At 37.8% G+C, this 22,639-nt stretch overlaps 1 protein-coding gene across 6 annotated transcripts in view; it reads right to left on the reverse strand.

Moving 5' to 3' along the window:
* Positions 1-1,616: 1,616 nt before the first annotated feature.
* Positions 1,617-22,639, reverse strand: part of LOC132129292 (extracellular sulfatase Sulf-2-like) — a 151,183-nt gene continuing 130,160 nt past the window's right edge. For 3 of the 6 annotated variants that reach the window (XM_059540824.1, XM_059540826.1, XM_059540825.1), the window contains 14 exons: positions 20,474-20,624; positions 19,740-19,915; positions 17,878-18,006; positions 12,927-12,983; positions 12,677-12,809; positions 9,637-9,868; positions 8,680-8,926; positions 8,506-8,602; positions 8,150-8,244; positions 7,677-7,739; positions 7,432-7,601; positions 6,748-6,890; positions 6,138-6,261; positions 1,617-2,999 (listed from right to left, as the gene is read on the reverse strand). In XM_059540824.1, the coding sequence (XP_059396807.1) occupies positions 2,368-2,999; positions 6,138-6,261; positions 6,748-6,890; positions 7,432-7,601; positions 7,677-7,739; positions 8,150-8,244; positions 8,506-8,602; positions 8,680-8,926; positions 9,637-9,868; positions 12,677-12,809; positions 12,927-12,983; positions 17,878-18,006; positions 19,740-19,915; positions 20,474-20,624 (2,449 nt within the window). In that variant the 3' untranslated portion in view covers positions 1,617-2,367. Of the gene's footprint in view, positions 3,000-3,431; positions 4,992-5,085; positions 5,120-6,137; positions 6,262-6,747; positions 6,891-7,431; positions 7,602-7,676; positions 7,740-8,149; positions 8,245-8,505; positions 8,603-8,679; positions 8,927-9,636; positions 9,869-12,676; positions 12,810-12,926; positions 12,984-17,877; positions 18,007-19,739; positions 19,916-20,473; positions 20,625-22,639 lie in introns of all 6 variants that reach the window. The other 3 variants (XM_059540827.1, XR_009428476.1, XM_059540829.1) reach the window with 3 other exon arrangements.

Here is a 22,639-nt window from a genome sequence, read left to right on the forward strand (position 1 = left end):
GTCATTACTATTTAACGTTGGTGGAATATTTGAATCAGGTGGCGTCTGGTAATTTGTTAATTTAGCCACTGTGCTAAATAAAAACCTTGGATTGTTTTGGTTATTTTCAATGAGTTTGTGGATATGCTCTGCCCTAGCAGTTTTTAGAGCCTGTCTATAGCTGGACATACTGTTTTTCCATGCAATTTTAAAAACTTCCAAGTTAGTTTTTCTCCATTTGCGTTCAAGACTACGAGTTACTTTCTTGAGAGAGTGAGTATTACTGTTATACCATGGCACAGTACGTTTTTCTCTAACCTTTTTCAATTTGATGGGGGCAACAGCTTCTAATGTATTAGAGAAAATAGTGCCCATGTTGTCAGTAATTTCGTCTAATTCATGTGTATTTTTGGGTACAAATAGCAGTTGAGATAGATCAGGCAGGTTATTTGCGAATCTGTCTTTGGTGGCTGGAACAATAGTTCTGCCCAGACGGTAACGCTGAGACATATAGTTAATATCAGTTATACGCAGCATGCACGATACAAGGAAATGGTCTGTAATATCATCACATTGGGGTACAATATCTATAGCAGTAAGATCGATTCCATGCGATATAATTAGATCTAGTGTATGATTAAAACGATGAGTGGGCCCGGTGACATTTTGCTTGACTCCAAAGGAGTTTATTAGGTCAGTAAACGCAAGTCCTAATGTATCATTTGCATTTTCAACGTGAATATTAAAATCTCCCATGATTAGCGCCTTATCAACTGTAACTAGAAGGTCTGAGAGGAAATCTGCAAATTCTTTTAGGAATTCTGTATACGGCCCTGGTGGTCTATACACAGTAGCCAGAGCAAGAGATACATTAGATTTCTTTTGCATGTCTGACAGTGTAACATTTAGCAAAAGTATTTCAAAAGAGTTAAACCTGTATCCTGTTTTCTGGGTAACATTGAGAATATCACTATATATTGTTGCAACACCTCCTCCCCGACCAGTCTGACGGGGCTCATGCTTATAACAGTAGTTTGGTGGAGTAGACTCATTTAGACCAAAATAATCATTTGGTTTTAGCCAGGTTTCAGTCAAGCAGAGTACATCAAAACTATTTTCTGTGATCATTTCATTTACAATAACTGCTTTGGGTGTGAGTGATCTAATATTTATGAGCCCAAACTTTAAAAATTGTTTTTGTTCATTTACTTTACATTTTTCTGGTTTAATTACGATAAGATTTTTTCTAGATCCTACATTATATTTTGACCTCACTATTCGGGGAACAGACACAGTCTTAATAGTTTTTACAGCACAAGTACTTTTATCATTTAAGCGGGTGGAACAAAACTCATCATAATAGTTATTAGAGAATTGTCTTACTAGTCACATGGAGCGAAGTGTCCTGGAGATGTTGTCAGAGAGCAGCTCCGCTCCGATTCTGCTGGGGTGTAATCCATCAGCGCGAAACAGCCTAGGACGCTCCCAGAAAAGATTCCAGTTATTAACAAATAGCAGTATCTAAAACGTACCGAACCGTACCGAACCGAACCGTGACACCAGTGTATCGTAACGAACCGAACCGTGAATTTTGTGAACCGTTACACCCCTAATATATATATATAAATATATATATATATATATATATATATATATATATATATATGTATATATATATATATATAGAGAGAGAGAGAGAGAGAGAGAGAGAGAAAACCTCGCCAATATTTAAGTGTAACCTAAATAATGCTATAAAATACACTGGGAGCAACAAATGAAATCAGAAAGCTCTATTTAATCACACTTAAATTCACTTTTGACTTCAGATACAATGTATTCACACTCACACACACACAAACACACACATTCGTCATTGACCTGTCTGAGGTGTTGTTCAGTGAAGTTATAAGGCTGGAAAAGACATAGAGACATCCTCTGGAGACACTAAAAAAGAGAGTTATCAAGAATTTTGTTGCAAAACTGGTTTCAAACTGAATCAAGTATGAACAATCACAACAACTCAATCATTGTAAAGATTTACTGCTAGGAATTTTAACCCCCAACCTTCCCAAATCCCAGATGAAAGAATAAAAAAACAGTGTAAAGAATCTAAATTATAGGTTAAAAATGTGCTCTGTTCAAAGCCTAGCCGATCTCATGGACAAGATGGGAAAACAGTCCGACTGTAGATGGAAATGTCGCTGGGTGTAGCCGCGCTTCTGAGACCAGTCGATAATGGAGCGAGGGAACTCAAGGGAGAAGAAAAACAAACAGAAAGACTGTACGCTGGCATTAAAAATCCTCTTCCTTCACTTCCATCAAATTTAGAACTCTTTTGCGATGTCTGTCTGAGGAGGGACGGTATGAGAGAGGAATATTACATGAGAGTCAAACCGTTTCCTGCAAAATGTCATTGCAGTCACAGTGGGTGGAGCTTAACCTTTCTGTCCGTCTCTGAACAAACTCCTCCTCTTCCTCCTCATCACCGTCCCTCCCTTCTCTCTGTATGGCCCTTGTCAGGTCTCCAAGAGGAGCGTCCCAGCCCGTATTGTCCACCTGCGACACTGCAGGTCGTATGGGACGTGATGAAGGTGAAGGAGGAGAAGAAGAACAGGGACGGTCCACTTGGTTTAGCCCCAAAGCGTCTCTCAAGATCTCAGCACCAGCTTCCTTCAATAAAAGAGCGGGCGTGGCCAGAGTGGTCAGGTAGATGACTGAAGCGGATTGGCTGGAGGACACCAGGGCGTGGCCTCTTCCTGTTTGTCTGTTGTCATGGCGGGGCGGAGAATACGGCTGGTTGTCGTTTCTGAGGAGCGTGAACATGTGGTCCACGGAGCGGCTGAAATGAGCCCAGTCCTCAAGGCTGAGGGTGAAGTTGAGTTTGAGATCGTAGGCGTGCTCATCGAGTCTGTACAAAGGTTCAAGTTCGGACTGGTTTGGCTCACCAGGAAACATGTTTGTGTCTTCCTGGACGTCCTCGTTCCATGAGTTATCCTTCCCATCCTTCCCATATCTGTCCCCTATGGGGGAACACGGCCACAAATGTTAAACATTTTCATCCAGTGAAAAAACATTTAAAGGCAATGATTAAAAGTGGATGCATCGAAATGGAGATGGATGCTTGTGATTGTAAAAACAGAAAATAAACAACAATCAAAAACCCTGGGCTTGTGATGGTGAAGGAAGGAAGAACGTAAATGTTTCAGGCTTGAAGTGAGATGAAGTGAAGATGATGAGGGGCAAGTGATGGGAATCTTCCCTCGTGCTCAGAAACAAACAGTTCAAACAGTTCCCATGCAGATAGACACCTCTACAAACTAATGCTGTATCATGCAGGCCAGACAGATGCATTCAGGAGAAAGGAAATTAAAGAGAGAGGTGATTCAGACAAGCTAGTGGCTTGGTGACATTGTATCCTATGGACGAGAAGCAGATTTATTATCCAAACTCACAGCGATTTGGAGACAGGCTTCCTCACTTTAGGCCATTTCCGGCGCTGAAACTGCCTAATGCGACAAGCAACGATAAGACAAACTGTTACCCCGCCCCCAAACTCAAGCATAATGGTAGACAGAGCCAATCAGAGAACTCAAAGGCTTTCACATTCACACAACACCCAAGGCTGAATACATGCAAGGCACAGAACAGGGCTAGAGAGAGGGAGACAAAACTAGAAAGGCGAAGACAGAGAGAGAGAACAGAATCTGAAAGAGAAGACATCTGATCTGTCAAGGAAGTAACTGCGACTTGAACTGGTTGTAATTGGACCCACATACTGAATGGGTGGGTTTGGTTGCTCATGATGTTCATAAGAACTAACTATTAGCTTAAAAAAAGGTAATGTAATGACAAATGTACTGACCCCAAACTTTTGAATGGCAGTGTGATATAAATAAACCTCTATGATATTACATGTTTCCCTGGCCTGGGGATTTGTTAATCATGTATGATGTTCCAATTTCTTCACATCCATTTTGCATGCAATTTTTTTTTTCGATATTTTTATTCTTTATTTTATATTATTTAGTTGCTTTTCTGTTTAAACTTGTTTCAAAAAATGTTTCCCATATTTTGGATGAACATTTTCCCCCCCTGGAGTCTGACAGTGTTAATGTAATGTTAGCTTTTTGCCATTTTATAAATGTTCTGGGTTCATTAGTTAATCTCTGTCCTGCCAGTCACCACAGAAAATAATATGAGATTGTTTGAGGTTTGCTGTTACTGATTTTACTGATTAATTGGTGCCACCAGTTAACAATTTTTAGATTTTTTTCTTTAGCCCTTTTTTGTGCATCATACATATATTTCATATTACAATATTATAAACTGATTATATTAGTTTTATTCAATAATCATCTTAAGTATTTATTGTTCATTTTGTACCAATTATTAGCACTATATTTCATTCACATTTTTTAAAATAGTTTTCCCAAACTAATTATCAACAAAATTCATTGGTCATCCTCTAAAAACAGCAAAAAATGGTTTACAGTTACAATTAAGTCTGTGGAGCAAAGACAGGATACTTTGTGACTTTTTACATTATTGATGTTAAGGACACCAGAAAGACACTTTACGTGAAAAACGCCACCTGCAGGTTAGTAACTGGAAGTTCATCCACCTAGAGTTTGCATTAAAGGGCGTTTTAGACAGCTGTGCAACACAAGTAATGCATTTTTGTTTTTGTACAGAAGAATTCATGTGTTTTTAAAAATACCAGAATATCTTGCGCCACAGACTTCCATTGTACGTGCATTACTGAATACCTGGTTTTTATTTTTACAAACTGATGAATAAGTTATTATTATGCATTCTGACTTATTCTAGAGTAGAGCCAAACATTCCTTTAAAAACAATTGATATCAAATCAGTTCTAGTTTTTATGTCAATCCTCTTTGACAGAGAGGTCTTCTCCTTGATTTGACAGTGTGAGGAGTGTATTCCTGTGATGCCTTTAGGTGTGTGTGATGTGCATCAGACTATTCAACATTCACGTTTAAGCTCCAAGCTGTCTACAACAGAACGGCAGAAGTGGATTAGTATATTCATCATTCTCACAGTAGCCTTCTAGTCTACAACGGGGTTAAATTCATTTGGCAGTGATACCTGTATTCATCATAGCTGCTTCTCTCTTTACCCCCTGAAGAAGAGACAATATCATTGGTTAGAGAGTGTAAGAACAATGTGATGTACAGCCCCATTAATGTTTCAGATCCTCATGGAAGCATCACTGGAAAAACAACTCTGGGCTTCTGTCTTAGGGTCATGTGAAATCTGGCAGTGCCAAGAAAAATTGCAAGGGTCGGAATCAATGAGCTTGATAAAAGTCATCTTTTGGAAAATAACAAATCTGCAGGCTCAGTGTGCAGATGCAGAGTATTAATGTTCATCTTGAGGGCTGATGAATTGCAATTCTGATCCCTTTCAGATGGCTGTCATGCATCTTTTTTTTTATGGCAATATGTTCTGTAAAACATGCTTCTCAAACAAGTCAAGCGATGCCAAATGTACTGTAAATTACAAACTGCAACTAACAATAAAATTGTGCACAGTTAGCTACTTTTTAAGGAAGAAAAAAAACCATGCTTGTTAATTTCAAAGATCAAGTGCCCAAGAAATCCTTTTCTATTATTTTTGCACAAATTCATCTGTCATTTTACCAAATTATGTAGATGTTGTCACTGACAGGTTGTGTGATGAAACAGTTTAACGTAAAGTAAGATATGAGCTAGACTAATGATCACTGGAATGATCACTTCTGTTAAAAGCTCATTTCAGTCACATCCGTCTAACTTCGAGAGCATGAAGTACATGTCAGATACAACTAAAGACAAGGTAACATGGTCAGACAGCATGCTTCAGTCCCTTCAGGACAGCAGCTCAGCAGGTGACGTACGAGTTTCTGTTTGCATTTAAAACAAGGAGGACAGGAAGCAAGGCAGGGCCAGGGATCAAGTGAGGATGATAATGATGAAGATGTGAAAGTCCATGTTATCCTGTGCCTTGGTACTTGCAGAGGTAAGTGTGTGTGTGTGTGGCACATGTATTAGTCAGTGTGTTTCAACCTCTGGGCCAGATGCCAAGCAGAATGGTGCAGCAGTGTGTATGCATACAGTATATGCAGTGTATTTTCACTTATGTGTGTGTGAGTGACTCACCCATGTCAAGGCTGCGTGTGCGAGGGTTACACTGCTTGTGTCCCTTACAGCCCCTGAGCTCCATGAGCTCAACATGCAGCTGATTGAGAACAAACCGGTCAAGTGTGTTCACTGCATTCACCAACTACACACACAGAGAGAGAGAGAGAGAGAGAGAGAGAGAGAGAGAGAGAGAGAGATGCACCATTACACAGCAATTAATCGAACATGTTCATTTTTGGTAACATTTTTTGCTCCCAATGAAGTTTTTTCAAAACTCGGTGTACTTGTTTACTAACGTGTCAAATAAGAAAATCAAGTAATTATCACATGTTAGCAGAATAATTTTACTGTGCATTTCCATTTCAACTGTTATTTTGTACAATTATGCAAAACATGCATTAATATGTTGTCATTATTCATCTAGAAAACATTAGCTTTGAAAATAGCCTCAGGAGTATTGTAAAGGAGTTCAAAATCACGATAATCTGAGATGTGTTGGAAATGACACTATGATGCAAATACAGCAAATGTGATGCACTGATGAATACTGTACAAGACCAGAGACATTATTAAGAAAGTAAAGATGTTCTATGGTGACTTGATGTTGTCTTTATATATGAGCACTGACCTGATATGGATCCATGTTGATGTCAAAGTACTCCAGGAATCCAGTAGCAAATTCACAGAACAGGAAGTTGTGTGTCTCATTAATGGTCCTCATGCACCAGTAGGTGTTGTTATTAGCACTGGTGCACGCACAAAACGGCCCCACTGGAAACAAAGCTTAAAAGTGTGAGACACTTATAGTTGTTAAAGCAATATATATATATATATATATATATATTTTTTTTTTTTTTTTTACAGTAACACCTTTATTTTAAGGACTATAACTAGCATGCATATTACTAGCATATTTATTTATTTTTTTTTTTTGCGCTTATAAAGCATATATTAATGCCTCATTCTGAATCTGCATGACCATATTTTTTCATATTCACAAGTATTTATTTCAAAGACAGACCAGAAAACAGTAGAAATGCTTTACAGATTTCATGTGTTGTAGTCTTCCAAATGATTGTGGCTGTTTAAGTTGAAAGTCATACTACATACAATATATATCATAATGACAGTATTGTACTCTAATATATAATTTCAAGACAATAAATATCCCATGCTCTTCCTGTCTGTGTATTGACACAAAAGGTTTCTCGGTGAAAGTAACGGAGTAACCTGGATGCTGAAAAATCATGCTACATGATTCTTTCCAGACTCGCAGTCAGTGTGTGTGTGTGTGTGTGTGTGTGTGTCTCACGTGTCCAGAAGGGAGCGGTCTGCCAGTGCTGGTTGTCGTGTGTGAAGCAGGTGAGGCCAGGCATGCTGCAGGTGTCATTGTTACGCAGGCGCTTCAGTAACTTCCTCAGCTTCTTCCTGCGCTTTTGTTCCAGCAACAACCAAGCCTTCTTATCCTTCTCCTGTCCTTTCCTACAGAGACAGAGAGAATCATCAAAACTGTAATCATGCATCTATACGCACACACGTAGAGACACAGAAACCCACCTGAAGGGATGGACACCTCCTGCTTTGTATTTCCTCAGCTTACTCTTGTACTTGGATTGGTAACTAAAAGAGAGGAAAAAGTCATCACAGTAATCAAGTCATGACAAAATAGAATTATAACCAGAATCAGTATCTGATATATTAGAATTTGTATTTTTTAAAAATAAAATATGCAATTAATTTTAATGATAAATTGTATTATTATTATTATTATTATTATTAAATATATTTTATTTGATTAATTTATTTTATTATATACTGCATGTATGTTCGGAATATAAAATAAAGGTATACATTACTTTAAATACATTAATTTAAATGTAAAAAATATAATAATAATTAAATACTAATAGGATTTTTATGCAATTATTTAACTGTAATTAATAATTGTACAAAATATGAATGAATCTGAATACATTGGACAAATTCAGAACACCAGGAAAGAGATAACAACAGACAGATGTGACTCTCACTAGTATTTGTTGCAGTCACACTCTTCAGGTCGTGCCTTTTTCAGATGACCTCTGACCTCACGAAGGTTATTAATCTTTGTCTGGAGTGTTTCAATCTGGGAAAAGAGATGAAAATGTTGGCTACATAATGATATAACATATGCAATATAACTGTACTTAAAGGAATATGATGCATGTGTTGTGTGAAACTGTATAAACTTTTACTGATGCTTTTTTGTCTTTTTTTTTTTTAGCTTGGAGCTTGTCATTGTTCACTTTTTGTTCATAACATTCTGCTAAACTTCCCCTTTTATGTTCCATGGAACAAAGAAAGTCTTACAGATCTGGAACAAAATGCATGTGAGCGTGTGTCATACTTCGTGGTCGATGTGGAGCTTGTGGTCCTTCCATGCTTGCAGCGATTTGTACAGACCAACGTCACATTTTACTGTATCATTGGCCAAAATGGAACATCTGAAACACACACACACTCTCTTTGATGCATATACTCCTTCTTTTGTCCATAATACTGAAGCACACTCGCTCCTCACCTGTGAGTGACTTTAATAGAGGAGGGCACAGTGAGGCTGTTGCTGGTCTGGCTGACTGCAGTGGGTCCCACACCGCTGAACTCGTCCTCGTCCGCTGTGTTCTGCCTGAGGCTGCGGTTCCTGGGGCCCGAGGTGCCTGAGGGTCGGTGTTCATGATCCAGGTCCACTGCGTACAGGTCTCCTCCCATCTCCATGAAAGCAGCACGAGTAAAGCGGTTCCTGGAGTAGCTCTTCAGTGATTTCAGTTCTGTCAATCAAACGCAGGGCTTGCCATTATCACTTGTCGATTACTTATTTTTTCTTCATATTAGATACAATATAACATAAAGACTGTTATTTATTTATTATTTATTTTTTAACGAATCAAGTCAGGTCTTTGAGCAGAATTTCTTTACATACTAAACATAAAAAAAGAAAATATATATATATATATATATATATATATATATATATATAATTATATTACTACATATTCCAGAAATGTATTATCATTTGTAATTTCTTAGTTATTTTCTAGTTCATCATTTTAATCAATAAAAATATTTCAAAATATTAATATTCTACAGATCAAATTAATATTTTTGATCAAATTAATGCAGCCTTGGTAAGCATGAGAGAATTAATAAAAACTTACCAACAACAAACCTTTGCAAGGTAGTGTTTATACATAATTATTATTTGTAATGTATTATGAAACATATCATTCATTACATTAAATACACATATTTTAATTCTAATTATAAAGAAATATATTATATTAATTAAATAATAATAATAATAGATCTGAATATCATTAAAATCACAACCACACCCACACACACACACACACATGACTAATCATTTCTTTTACACTAGAGGGCAGCAGAGGCTAAGAGAATAATTCAGTGTGCATCCTGAATGATTTTTGGAGCACTTGTTGCTGTGTGAGTTTATTGCTCAGTGTCTACTCGTACTCACTCTTTTTGGCAAGCAGCTTATTCTTGGAGAAGGTGCTCAGTCTGTAGCTTTTGGGTTCGCAGTTGCAGCCTTGAGGCTCAGAGTTCACGCTGACATCAGCGCTCATGCTCTGCAGATAAATCTGTGATTTAATGCTGGATACAGATGGCTTCTGCACTGCAGACAGACGTGCCATGCCTTTGCATTTAGTCAACCTCAGCTTCCCTGTGGCATCTTCAACACACTGCCACTTCTGCCGAGACAGACAAAGAGGGACACACTGATGCATGTGTATATATAGAATCAAGAATACCTAGAATAAAGCCAGCTCTCTTGAAATGACTAATTTATCTTATTTATCTTATGCAAATTATCTTAATCTTAGCTCATTCCTGTGTGACTGACCTGTATTTGACAGTGTCTGCACATGGACACCAGGTATACTGTATGTGTGTGGATGTGTGTGCCCTTCATGTCAGCATTCTTACTTAACCGTAAATAACACACATCCACCTTGTTAAAAAGAGTCGTTAATGGGGAACATAAGTTACACAGCACTTAGAGCTGCACACAATCAGAGAGATGAGATAAACATGCCTTTCATATTTGTCGCTTTTAGTTGCCTCACTGTTAAATACATGGGCTTGTAAATAAAAAGGAACGAACCTATAAGTGCCAATCCAGCATTCTGTACCAGGTGCGATTTTATATCATCCTGTATTATTATTATTACTAACCAGCTGTATTAATTGCACAGCTCTGTGTTTGCAGTTGGATATATACAGTGCAGATTAATTGATTATATGTAATCCGGAATGTTTAATCAGATTCCCGAAATTATGTTTTAAAATACTCGTATTTTTTTGATTACATGATTACATATTATTCAAATGGTCAAATGACATGCAGGTAAACAGGTATACTATTTCATATTTTATAAAGTGTTTTATTTTGATTGTTGTAGTTAAAAAATGATTTAATTGAGATTTTTATGATTTAATTAAATATTGTCTTTTTATTAAACTTGTGAACCCCATTAGTTCTTTCACAAACCCCAGTTTGGGAAACTGTGAGGCAACTGTGTTTAATGCACGTTATGTTGTTAATAACAACAAATGGAATATATTTCTTTCTTTCCGATGGCTTGATGCTTTTATTTCGATAAATGTAAACTATATTAACCTCTGGCTCTAATCTGCTAAATGCAACTGTAAGACATGAAGATATTAAAATATTATAAACATCAACATCATGATTTTCTCTAAAGTTACTTTGAAACACAGTGAATTGTGAAAAGCACTATACAGATAAATTTACTGCACCAAAATATACTGTATATTATATATATAAAATAAATATTTTACAAAGTATTTTGGAATCTAGAATTGCTATAAAACTAAAGCCATATATCTAACTAAGTCACGTTCCAAATTTGAAGTTGACATCACAAAAAAAAAAAGAGTTTCCTGGTAGATTTTGTTTAGGCACTTTACCAAAAACATCAAACACCACATTTTTTTGATGAATTTTCCTGTCAAAATTCATTAATTTCTGTCATAATATTACTTCTATCACAAAAAAGTAATTTATTATGGAACCCTGAGACTGTGTTTTGTCAAGATTACAAAAAGTTTTCAAATAATATCTAACTGATGATGATCACTAAAGGTGATGGGAAAAAAGGCAATAGAGTTGGCGAAATATACCTTTAAGTAAATAAGGTGTTAAAACAATGCAGACAGCTTGTTCACACAAACAACACTTTCTCCTGGTGCAGTTTCCCCTTTTTATTGGTTAGAAATTTAGACTTTTTCTTGCTTTGCATAGGTGTGAAGGTTTGTGACGGCAGACTGTTCCCTGATCAAAGGAGAGAAGCCGATGGAGGAATAAAGCCTGATATAAAAAAAGAAATAAAGAGATGGAAAAAAGAGAAAGGGATGGGGAGAATAGATAATGCAGGAGCGGGCTGCAGGTCCTTGGTGGACTACAGTGGGCCAGTTTTGTTAAAGTGAAAATGAGAGCATGAAATTTCAGGTGTCTGATCTGACAGCTCAGACATCTCTCTGTTCTCACTTCTGTTTCATAAGACATCTCACACACACACGCGCGCACACACGCACACACGCACACACACACACACACACCCAGATACTCATTCTTGTGATGCCATAAAGGACTTGAAATATGCCACATGGTGCCATGGTTATATTTTGGTATTATTAAAGTACCAAAAATGTGATACCTCAGTAATTATATACCAGGGGTTAAAAGTTTGCTACCTGTTTTCTATGTTAAAGTGCCCCTATTATACCATTTTTAAGGTTCCTATTGTTTCGGGAGTCTCCTACAATAGGTTTACACGCATCCAAGGTGAAAAAAATGCTTTTGTTTTCTCAAACGGTTCGTTTGAAGCAGTTTGAAATTCAGTCTCTCTAAACTCCTCCTTTCTGTGAGCCTACTCTGCTCTGATTGGTCAGAAGGCCCAGTTTGTTGTGATTGGTCTACAGTGTAAACAAATATAATAAATCAATGTATTGTTAAAAAACTAAAAATATCACAATGCTAAGGTGTTTTTCCTGAGTGGTGGGTAGAAGTAGTTCACAGACGTCCTGGTTCTGATGGCTTTAGCTGGTGAAGACATAGCTCATGAATATTTAATATGTTATGCACAAATGATTGAACGTGAGATTTTAGTGTTTTAAATAGTCTATGTGACATATTGAGGTCAGCAGAAGAGTTTTAGCTCATTTGCAAGTCAAAATCAAAAGGAAAACAATAACATTATGATGTGGAATGTCCAAAAATCATCTACACAATAATTTCTCCACCACATTGAGTTGCTATTTGTGACATTTCGTTTGATAACTTCATCCTTATATCTGCTGCTTTCGGCTCTCAGGATTTTGTTGGTCAGTGAATGCATGCATCAACAAATGAATGTTAAGTCTGAAACACTGGACTTTTAATAAAGTGGGTTTTAATCCTGTCTACAATTTATTATGTCAGAGATTGTCAGAAAAAAATGAAGAGGAAGGATTCTTCTGTGTGTTGGTTGTTGTACCTGACCGATCTGTTCACAGGGAGTCTGGTACTCTGCACGCTGGCACAGGTCTTTAACGCGTTGGTATTTGGGCAGGTAGTTCTCCTCTTGGGCCATATCTTTCTCATCATTCAACACTTTATGCAGCAGTTTTCTGTCACCAGAGAAGTAAAGCAAAACCTCATGTTATCTGAATAACCATACGGTGACCTTTCACACCAAAAACCCAGAGCTCTCCGGCTGTTTTCACATTTAATTTGCGCTGACTCACCCTCTCTCCACCAGGAACGAGTCCCTCCACACTTTTCCTTTCTTGTTGAGTTGGAACCTGCATTTAGGAGAGACAGATGGATAATGATCTATGGCTTTGATGCTGATCACCTGGAACAGCAAATGGGCCAGAAATGGTCCATTTCTCAGTGAACTTAAATGGTGACTAAATCCAACAAATTGAGACCGAGATTGAAAGAGAGTGAAAAAAAGTAGTAATGCACAAAAATGACAAACAGCTTAAACTGAAATCCAGCCTGCAATTGAAAGTGTTGTTGATTCGCCTCTACTATCCCTGATGAAAAACAGGAGAGGTGGAGATGAGGAAACACAAGTGCTGTGTGCACCTCCTGACCTTCTCTGCAGATATGAGCTATCGATCGGTGCTCTCACACACCTCTCTGATCTCCGCAGGAGCTTCAGCCAGATTCGGGAGTGTTCTGGCTGGCCTTTTCTCCTATTCAGACTCCTATTGTTAGTGGTATTTGCCAAGGCATCATCATTGCACAAACCCCAAAGCCGACGTTATGTGTACTTTGCTCCATGCCATTTGTGTAATGGACATGAATGATACTTTAAAATTGTGTCATGAGGGTCCTCACTATGATATAATTTCCTGTTTTATGTTCTTAATGTTCTGTTATGTTGGTTCCACCACAAAGTAAGTTTTTTTTAATAAACTATACAAGCACATTTCCGACTATGGATAAAAAATTCTCGTCTGGGCCGAAAGCCGTGGGAACGGAACGAGGCCTGGGGAGTGAAAGCGATAATGAGCGAAACCTGCGCCACTCACCAGTCTCGAGTCCCACGGAGGAGCTCCAGAAGGATAAAAGGAGGAGTGACGGCAATGCAAGACGAGAGAGGAACAGGCCTGGGTTTTATTTTGTGTTTTGGTTTTTGTTTGTGCGCGGCAGTCATCCGCGAGGAGCGCTGTTGCGCTGTTTTGTGTTTATTTTGTTATTAAAGTTTTATTTAAATTTTCGCTGGTTCCCGCCGCCTCCTTCCCATACTACGAACTTTGTTACACACGGTAATTGCGACTTTTTACTTCCCATTCTGACTTTTTTTTTCGCAAGTGCATGTTCCAAAGTCAGAACTATGTGAAATAAACTCGCTATTCTGACTTTTTTTCGTAGAACTGCAAGATATAAATTCAATTCTGAGAAACTTTTCCCCATCAGAATTGGACTTTATAACTCTCAATTTTGAGTTTATGGGCCCTATTTTAACGATCTGAAACGCAAGTGTCAAAGCGCAAAGCGCAAGTAACTTTGTGGGTGGGTCTCGGCGCTGTTGCTATTTTCCCGATGGGATAAATGGCTCTTGCGCCCGGCGCAAATCTAAAATGTGTTGGTCTTAAGTAGCTTCATTATTCATAGGTGTGGTTTGGGCGTAACGTGAAATAAACCAATCAGAGCGTCATCCAACATTCCCTTTAAAAGCAGGTGCGCAAGTTCCATTATGGAGTCGATTTTTTTTTTCCTGGTTCTTGACGGACAAACCAATTTGCCAGATGTCTGTATATACATATATGTCTTGCCACTATTGGGCAAACAGGTCTGATCCTTAATTACTACAATTAGCCTGAATAATTTGTAAGCTAGATTTATGCCTATTTTTTTCACATCTTCGTGGCACACCACAATGATTTCCGTCATCTCATGTGTTAATCTTTTTTATTGTAACAATTTATGATTTGCAAAAATAACTGTTGCATCTGTGTAGATTACATGAGCAAAGTGTATGCGCGTTGTGCATGCTATACATTATGGTCAAGCATGCGCCCTTAAAATAGCATAATGAACAACGCGCAACGCGCCACTGACTTTAGACTAGGTTTTTTCTGGTCATTGGCGCAATTGTTTAATGGAACAGTAAAATAGCACCAGGGATTGTTTGCGCCGGAACACGCCTCCTTTTTTGCGCTGAACCGCCCAGGGAGCGCAAGTTCATTCACTAGTTTAGAGACGTGCTTCTGTGGAGGGAAAAGCGCGCTTTGCGCGGGTGCAAAATAGGAATGACACATGCGTCGGTGTACAAAGTCAATTGCGCTGGGTGCAAGATAGGGCACTAAATCTCACAATTCTGACCTTTCTCGCAATTTTGAGGAAAAAAAAGTCAGCATGGGAGGTAAAAAGTCGCAATTACCTTGTTTTATTTTTTATTCAGTGGCAGAAACATGCTTCAATAAAAACAGTGAAGCAGTACTTTCTTTTACTTCTTACTACTTTCTTTTCTAGAATTTCAATCTCTGATGAGCCTTTTTGATTATGATATCACTTCATCCACCTTATTTTTCAACGCAGAAGTAAGCCGTTTTCTGTGAATGTGCGAGACTTACTTCTCATTAACCGCTGAAGGGAAATAACCAGAAGAATAACAAAGTGCACTAAATAGTAAAACTGTTTGCACTAAAAACCAGTGTGTTCATAATTGAGGTAATACATTAAAATAAGATACACTAATTTGCAATATCAAACAGCAAAATGACCCGTTTTGTACAGTTAAAAATAGCTGGAAGTGAATGACACTGGAAGCCTTGCACATTAAATGTACAAATGGCTGCACAGGAAAAATAAGGTGGAGATCCCCTCCAAAAAATAAAAAAATAAATATAAATCTAAAATTAAAACAAGCTCATCATAGAGAAGGTGAATTAAAATCATTATATGTAGTGTATTTTTAGTTAGGGGTGAGTGATATGGCAAAAATATAGCCCTACAAGGTAATAAAAGAATGACATATCCTTTATATAAAAATAAAACTTGGTAATATGACCAATATCTGATCTCACTTATATTTTATTTCAGTAAGAATAAAAAACAGGCACTAAACTGTACTGTAACTGTAAAGTCAGATTGTGGAGACTGTTTAATCATTCACAATCTAATATAGTGTATCTTACCACTAGTAAACACCCAGAGACCCTAGCAACTGTTAGAGATGCTCTCAAAACCAAAAACACGTGGAAGCTGATGAAATCTATATAATATCTAATGAGTGTCTATCTGAGGTGACTGAGTGCAAGCCCTCCTTCTCCCTGTCAGTCATCTTTCCTGAAAGCCCCTCTTTCTTATTTCCTGCCCCCCCCCCCACCTCCTGCTGAGATATGCATCTCTTCCTCTCATCTGAAATAAAAGAGGTACGCTGGCTAGAGGAAGAGTGCAGAGATGAGATTTCAGCAGGTGTCACGGTGATAAGGGGTTCTGTGCCAGTAGGATGCCTGGCAGACCGCCATCTGCTGCCACTCAATGACAACGAAGCGAGGCGAGGTGTTGTTCCTAAAGGCTCTGATAGCTTTAGGATTAAGCTAAATGTAGTGTGTCGCTTTCCTCAGGGAACTCAGCATTACCAGCTGATCAAGTAATATAGTGAAGTAGCTAGTGCTGTTGATTCTCAAAAAGATAACACTGAGGAGCAAATTTATTAAACAGTTGTGGCACCTTGGCATGTGCAAACCTGTGATTTATTCACCAACCAGCCACAATCCAGTTCATCCAGGAGCCAAGCACAGTGCCATGGGTGTTTACAGTAAATTACATTTCTGTCATTCCTTACAACACAAACACAGATTGTGGCTTGTTCACAAAAGGCTCTGTAATATTATGATGATGCACCATCTTTATATGAACTGTATGAAGTATATATAAAAAATCATATAAAATATATTCTCAGTTGCATTGTGATTCTCTCTTCAATGATGAAATATTTTCTTTTTAACTGAGTTTTTATTTGCTTGGATGTTTTGAAACTATTAGGTTGAAAATTACTTAAAATAAAGTTGTTTTAATTTGTTGTTCATTTGTAATTGTTTTTTTTTTAAACAAAAGTACTGATAATTAAGGGATTAAAATGCAATATCTCATGTAGTTGAACTTATTAATTAATAAGAAAAGATCAAGAACAATTTTGATTAAAATCAAGAATCATTTTGGAATCAGATCAGGACTCTCACAACTGAAGTCGGATCGAGTCGTGAAGTGCCTAAATGTTCACAACCCTCTTAAAAGACATGTTTGTATATATTTTTGATTGATCGTAGAAGCAATTATTCATCAAATAATGGAGAACAGAAAGACACTCTAATGCTGGGTACACACCAAAAGATTTTTTTTACATCTTATAAGATTTTTAAAAATGTGATAGACCACAAACATGAGGATAAATTTTTTTAGATTTAACCGTTTTGCTCCTATAGTGTGTGGTGTGCCATGATGTGACAAAGACAGCACACCACACACAAACAGATGCAGAGTCTCGACTGTGAACACAGGAAATCTCGCAAAATCTCGCGAGACTTCAGAATAAGCGTGGCAGACGATATGCAGGAAGAAATTGCAATGATAGTGTTTGGAATTATTTTTTACACGACACGTTGTAAAACATTCGTACTGTTGCCACAAATCAACAAGCTGATCCTCCATCTCTGCTGTCCTCATCAATTTCTGTTTGTGCTGTGCCATGACTGCTTCCGTCTTCCATCATCTCAGTTTCTGATTGGATATTGTTTCGTTTCACGTGATAATCTCCAGAGCGTGCGCGCGTTTGTCCTCAGGGCTCCTCCCACACATCAGGATTTCTGATCATAAATATTAAACATGTTGAATATTTACGATTCGCGATCAGGATAATCTGTAGAACCATCAGGATAATCAGGACAGGGCTAGGATTGACGGAAGGGGAAATCGGCCCAAAATCATCCCGATTATCTTTTTGTGTGTACCCAGCATTAGTGAAATCACCCCTTGATATACCAAACTTTCTTCATATCTCCAGGCTTGTGGATAGTTCATCAGTTTTTCAATGCGTGCATTTTCTTCAAACTATACCAATTGAGTTGACTTATTTTGTTCTGCTGATGTAACCAAGGAAGCACTTGGCTCTCTCAGCTTCCAAAATACTCAAAAAAAATAAATAAATAAAAGGCACACTTCAGGAGACACCCTCACCGGTTCATCATGCGGTCTGTGTCCAGAAGCTTGAGGATGGACTTGCCGTCCATGTCTGGGGGAACGTCCATCCCTGCGATGTCCAGGATGGTGGGGGCCAAGTCTATGTTCAACACGATGTGGGGGTTGCTATGGAAACAGAAGAGGGGGTCGCCATTTGATATAATGGTCATAAACCAGACGAGCAGTACATAAACACTGACAGATAACAGAGACGGCGAGACAAACAGAGAAATCTAGGACTTCTGTACTACACTGAATATCCTACTGTGCATACTGTTTACAATAAGTATGTAAAACAGTATGCATTATGCAACAATATACTTTGTGTCTTTGAAAAGTCATCATCCACGGATGTGGTGCACAATGATAAAGTAGGTTGGTCATTTTCCTAATTTCTGCAACATTAAATAAGATGGTTGTATACCCAGTGAAGTATTGGGCAATCCGATGCACACTGTCCATGAGCAAAGATGGCAGCATGCAGGTCACATACTTTCAAGGCTACACATGCCCCCTGAGCAACTGCCATTGAGATAAATGTGAAGCGTCTGACTCCAAGCGAGGCTCCCCATTGTCCAAGACAATATTCAAACTTCCCCAAAAGAAATTTCTGGGGACTTTATTACTGCTGTAATGACAATGCTGATTGTTTTCAAACATTTTAAACAATTTATCGAATTGTCAATTTATTAAAACAACAACAGTAAAGCTAATAATAATAATATTAATGATTACTATTTTTTATTATAATAGAGTAGAAAAAAATAAACAATTACAAATAGATATAATAGATACAAAATTATTTTATATTATGTTAAATTTTAATGCATTTTTATTTTTATATATTATTATTATTATTATATGTTTCTTTTTTTAATACTTTTATTCGTAAAGTGCTTTGAGATGCTCATCATCATCTTGCGGCTCTATTGTAAATGTGCTGAGGCCCCTGGTTGAGAACCACTGTGCTAACAGATAGCTTTCTATTATTTGAAACATTCACTTTCTGATGCTGAAGAGCACATCAAACCCCTCAACATGCCTAATGTGGCTGTTCATTTTGATTAAAAAAATGATTCAGAAACTCAGTTTCTGAAAGTCAGTTTCAACTGGCCGTTTCAGATCCTCAGTGGAAATTAATCCAACCACACCCGCTCACGTCTTCAAAAAGTAAAGGCTCATCTCTCTCTGATTTTATTGCCTAAAGGCTCATCTGATGTTGAACTGGCCCCAGCTTTGCCTTTCTCACCCTGAGACTCTTGCCAAACACTTGAAACAAGTGTCCTCACTAAACACTATCCTCTTTTCTTTGGCTTTCTTTCACAGTAAAAAGTCTTGCGGTCTTCACATGAGTGGACTTTACTGCTGTTAATCAGCTTTTCTGAGAAAGAGAGAAGCCAGACCACACAGCAGACTAGTGAGTAATGATATAAAATACTAATGAGAGAAAGAGAGAGCGAGTTTTCTACATTTAAACAGAGCTCTGGTCTGGTGCTCCCATGGGGATGCAGGTTCAAATATGGCCTGCAACATGATCTCATTCCCTCTCTCATTATACAGCAGGACATTGGAAAGTCATTAAAACCCCATAAATCAACATCAGACCTTATTAAAGAGTAACTCTGGCCTCTGTACTAAAACACAAATTACTATAGACATAAATCAATTCTGCATTGCATTACAATTCTTACATTATATACATTTTCTGTATTTATATAAATAAATATATGGATAAATATATGTACATTGATTTATTGTGGTACTATCATCTAAAACCACCATGTTTTTTGTGATGGTTGTCTTTGTCTTGTCTATTGGATGGCGTCATCGGATACACACACACAAGTGAGAGCACTCACATGCCTCCTGCCTCCACATTTGGGCCACGGATGTAAAAGGGAACTCTGATGTCAAACTCGTAGGGCATAGATTTCCCCTTGACCAGTCCGAACTGACCGATGTGATATCCGTGGTCAGCTGTGTAGATCACGTATGTGTTGTCCAGCTCCCTAGTGTCCACCAACATGTTGTATATCTACATTCAGAAAGAAGAAACATTACAAATGGTTGAATAAATGATAAGGTACAACAGCTTCTTTTGTGGTTGCAGAAAAGCAAGACAAAAGCATGTTAAAGTAACTGTTAAAGTACGGTAAAGTACAATGCAAATGCAATGGTATACAAAAGCTATAATTATTTATCACCAGGGTATATCTGGAGTAAATGTGGAAATGTTGACAACTGGGAAAATAATTCATACAGACAGATAATTTGCTCCATATTAATAGTAAAGTAGTTGTTAAATTTAGTTTTGGGGTAGGATTAAGGGATCTAAAATATGGTCATGCAAAATAAGGCTTTAATATGTGCTTTATAAGTACTAATAAACAGCCAATATGTTCCTAATATGCATGCTGGTTAATAGTGAGAATTTTTCCTTAAAATAAAGGGTTGCCATGTTTTCTTACAAATTCAAAAGGATTCAAGAAAGGTTAAGAACAGTTTCTAAATATTCTACTTTTATATTCAGATAAAAATGTATTATAGTTATGCACAATTCTTGTAATATGTGTAACGTGTATAACTGATGTACCTTCTCCACACTGTCATCCACAGACAGCAGCGTCTGCAGTCTCTTGCGCTGCAGCATGTTGGTGAACTCCATGTGAATGGGCTTCATGGGGCCGGTGTAACGCATAATCCAGTGTTTGTCTGGATTAGGGGCGTAGTTATAACTGGCCGTTCTGAATGGAGAAGAGAAGAGTCGCAGTCAGTGGACCCGCTGAAGCATGGCCGAGGGAAATCGAGAGAGTTTTCAGAGCATCTCGATACACTTTGTCGACTCTGTTCTGCTGATGTTGGGGGAAAGCAAGAAGACAGATTTTGACAGCTGGGATCTGTCTACGTGAATGTGTGAAAGTGCGTCTGTGTGTGTTTGTATAGTCAGAATTACAAATGACAGCAATCGACTGAGCTCTCTCTTTCTCGTCTCCTCGAAAATGAGACATTGCAATTTTACAGTCTCATGGTTTCTCAAGCGCTGACTGACAGACTGATATTCTGTGAATGTAATGGTTGTTCAACCATTATTGAGAGATAGAAAGAGAGAGAGAAGAGTTTGTAGCTCCTCCTCCTCACTCCTGTGACAGGTGTGAGAGGCCTATTGGAAACAAACAGCACTTGCACTCCATACCTTTATAGTTGTGAGCCCCTGGCTCTATTGTTTACAGCCATTATTTAAAGTCCTTCTACAGACAAATCAATGTGAGCATCATCATGCTGCTCTGCTCACTGCCTGGCCTTGTTTTGAGGGTGCCATATATTCAAACTGATAACAACTTAGTGACAACGATGTAGCTCTCTCTGTCTCTCATTAGTGTATCTATTTCTGTCTGTACTGGGACTTGAAAGAAATATGTACTGCTGGTCCTTTGTCACTTGTTTCTATTTCTTTCTGTCTAGACAGTAGCTCTGATTCAAAACTGATTGTATTATTATAATATAATATAATATTTCCCTACTGCTGTACCAGAATTTAAGAAGCAGGTGGGGATTTTTTTTTTCATCTGTTATTTAAAAGAATTTACTAAAAATATTATTCAGATATGTTTAATGATTCACTCATCGACATTTTCTGCACATTATATTAACATATAGTTAAACAGGGTCTAAAATGTTTCAAGCTTCCATAGGTAGTTGCTGCATTTTACAAAAACACACGTATTACAGTCAAAATTGCATCTGCTTTCTTTATCCTTTGTATTTGTTCCTTTCCAGATTGCTTGAGTACACTCATTCAAGATGAGTAAAATGTACAGTTGATAAATATTTTATTCAATACAGAAACGTTTAAAAATATAGTTTTATCACAACACACTATACTGTGCAATATTTAAGTGATCTGTATTTTTAAGTTAAGACTATAAAGGCATTAGCTTAACACGCTAACATCAAACTTTACTCTTAAATGTACTCTCTCATTCTCTCTGGTTTCATCTTCTTTATTGGTCTACATATAATCCTTTTAATCCTCTCAAAATGCTCTTTCTCCCTCTCTTGTTGTTTTCTGATCATATTTTCATTATTCTCTCCATCAGAGGAATGATGGAGATGAAACAGGTGCAGAGGGATCACGTGGCGATGAGATCAAGGGGATTTTCCCGACAAATAATACAAGCTCTCAGACTCTCTGTGAGGATTTGGACAATATCTCTGCAGTGGCCTTGTGGCAGTCTGAGGGGCAACGAGGGGTTAATCACATACAGCACTGTACGTGGGCAAGGAGCAGAGAAGTACAGGACTAGCGGGAGGCCATTATGGATGGTGGCGGCTGTTTTGCAGCGGACTGAACGGAGAGAATGAGGGCGGTCTCGGGAATTTTTCATGGGACGTTAAGAGAGGATAGAGGAATTGTGGGGCATTCTCCCGTGACAGCAGGGGAATGATACACGCATATATATTTTTTAAGGCTATAAGGGTGAAAAAAGTGACATATTTCATTGCAATATAAATGCAGTCAGGTGGCGATGTTATAGAGGTGTATGGGAATCATAAAACAAGTTTTATGAAGAGTTTGTGTTGCAAAAGAGACGGGACAGGCAAAACAGGAGCAAGGCTGTTTGTTTCTTATTGGTAAAAAAAGAGTGATGATATCAGATAAATAATAAAAACTAAAAGATAAAAGTTCCAGACACTCTGACCTGAGCACTTACTTTGAAAGGAAGATGGATGTTTATGTGAGTCATAAAGTGGGCAGGTT

This window comes from Carassius carassius, chromosome 46 (assembly GCF_963082965.1).
Source record: "Carassius carassius chromosome 46, fCarCar2.1, whole genome shotgun sequence".
NCBI classification, from domain to species: Eukaryota; Metazoa; Chordata; class Actinopteri; order Cypriniformes; family Cyprinidae; genus Carassius; species Carassius carassius.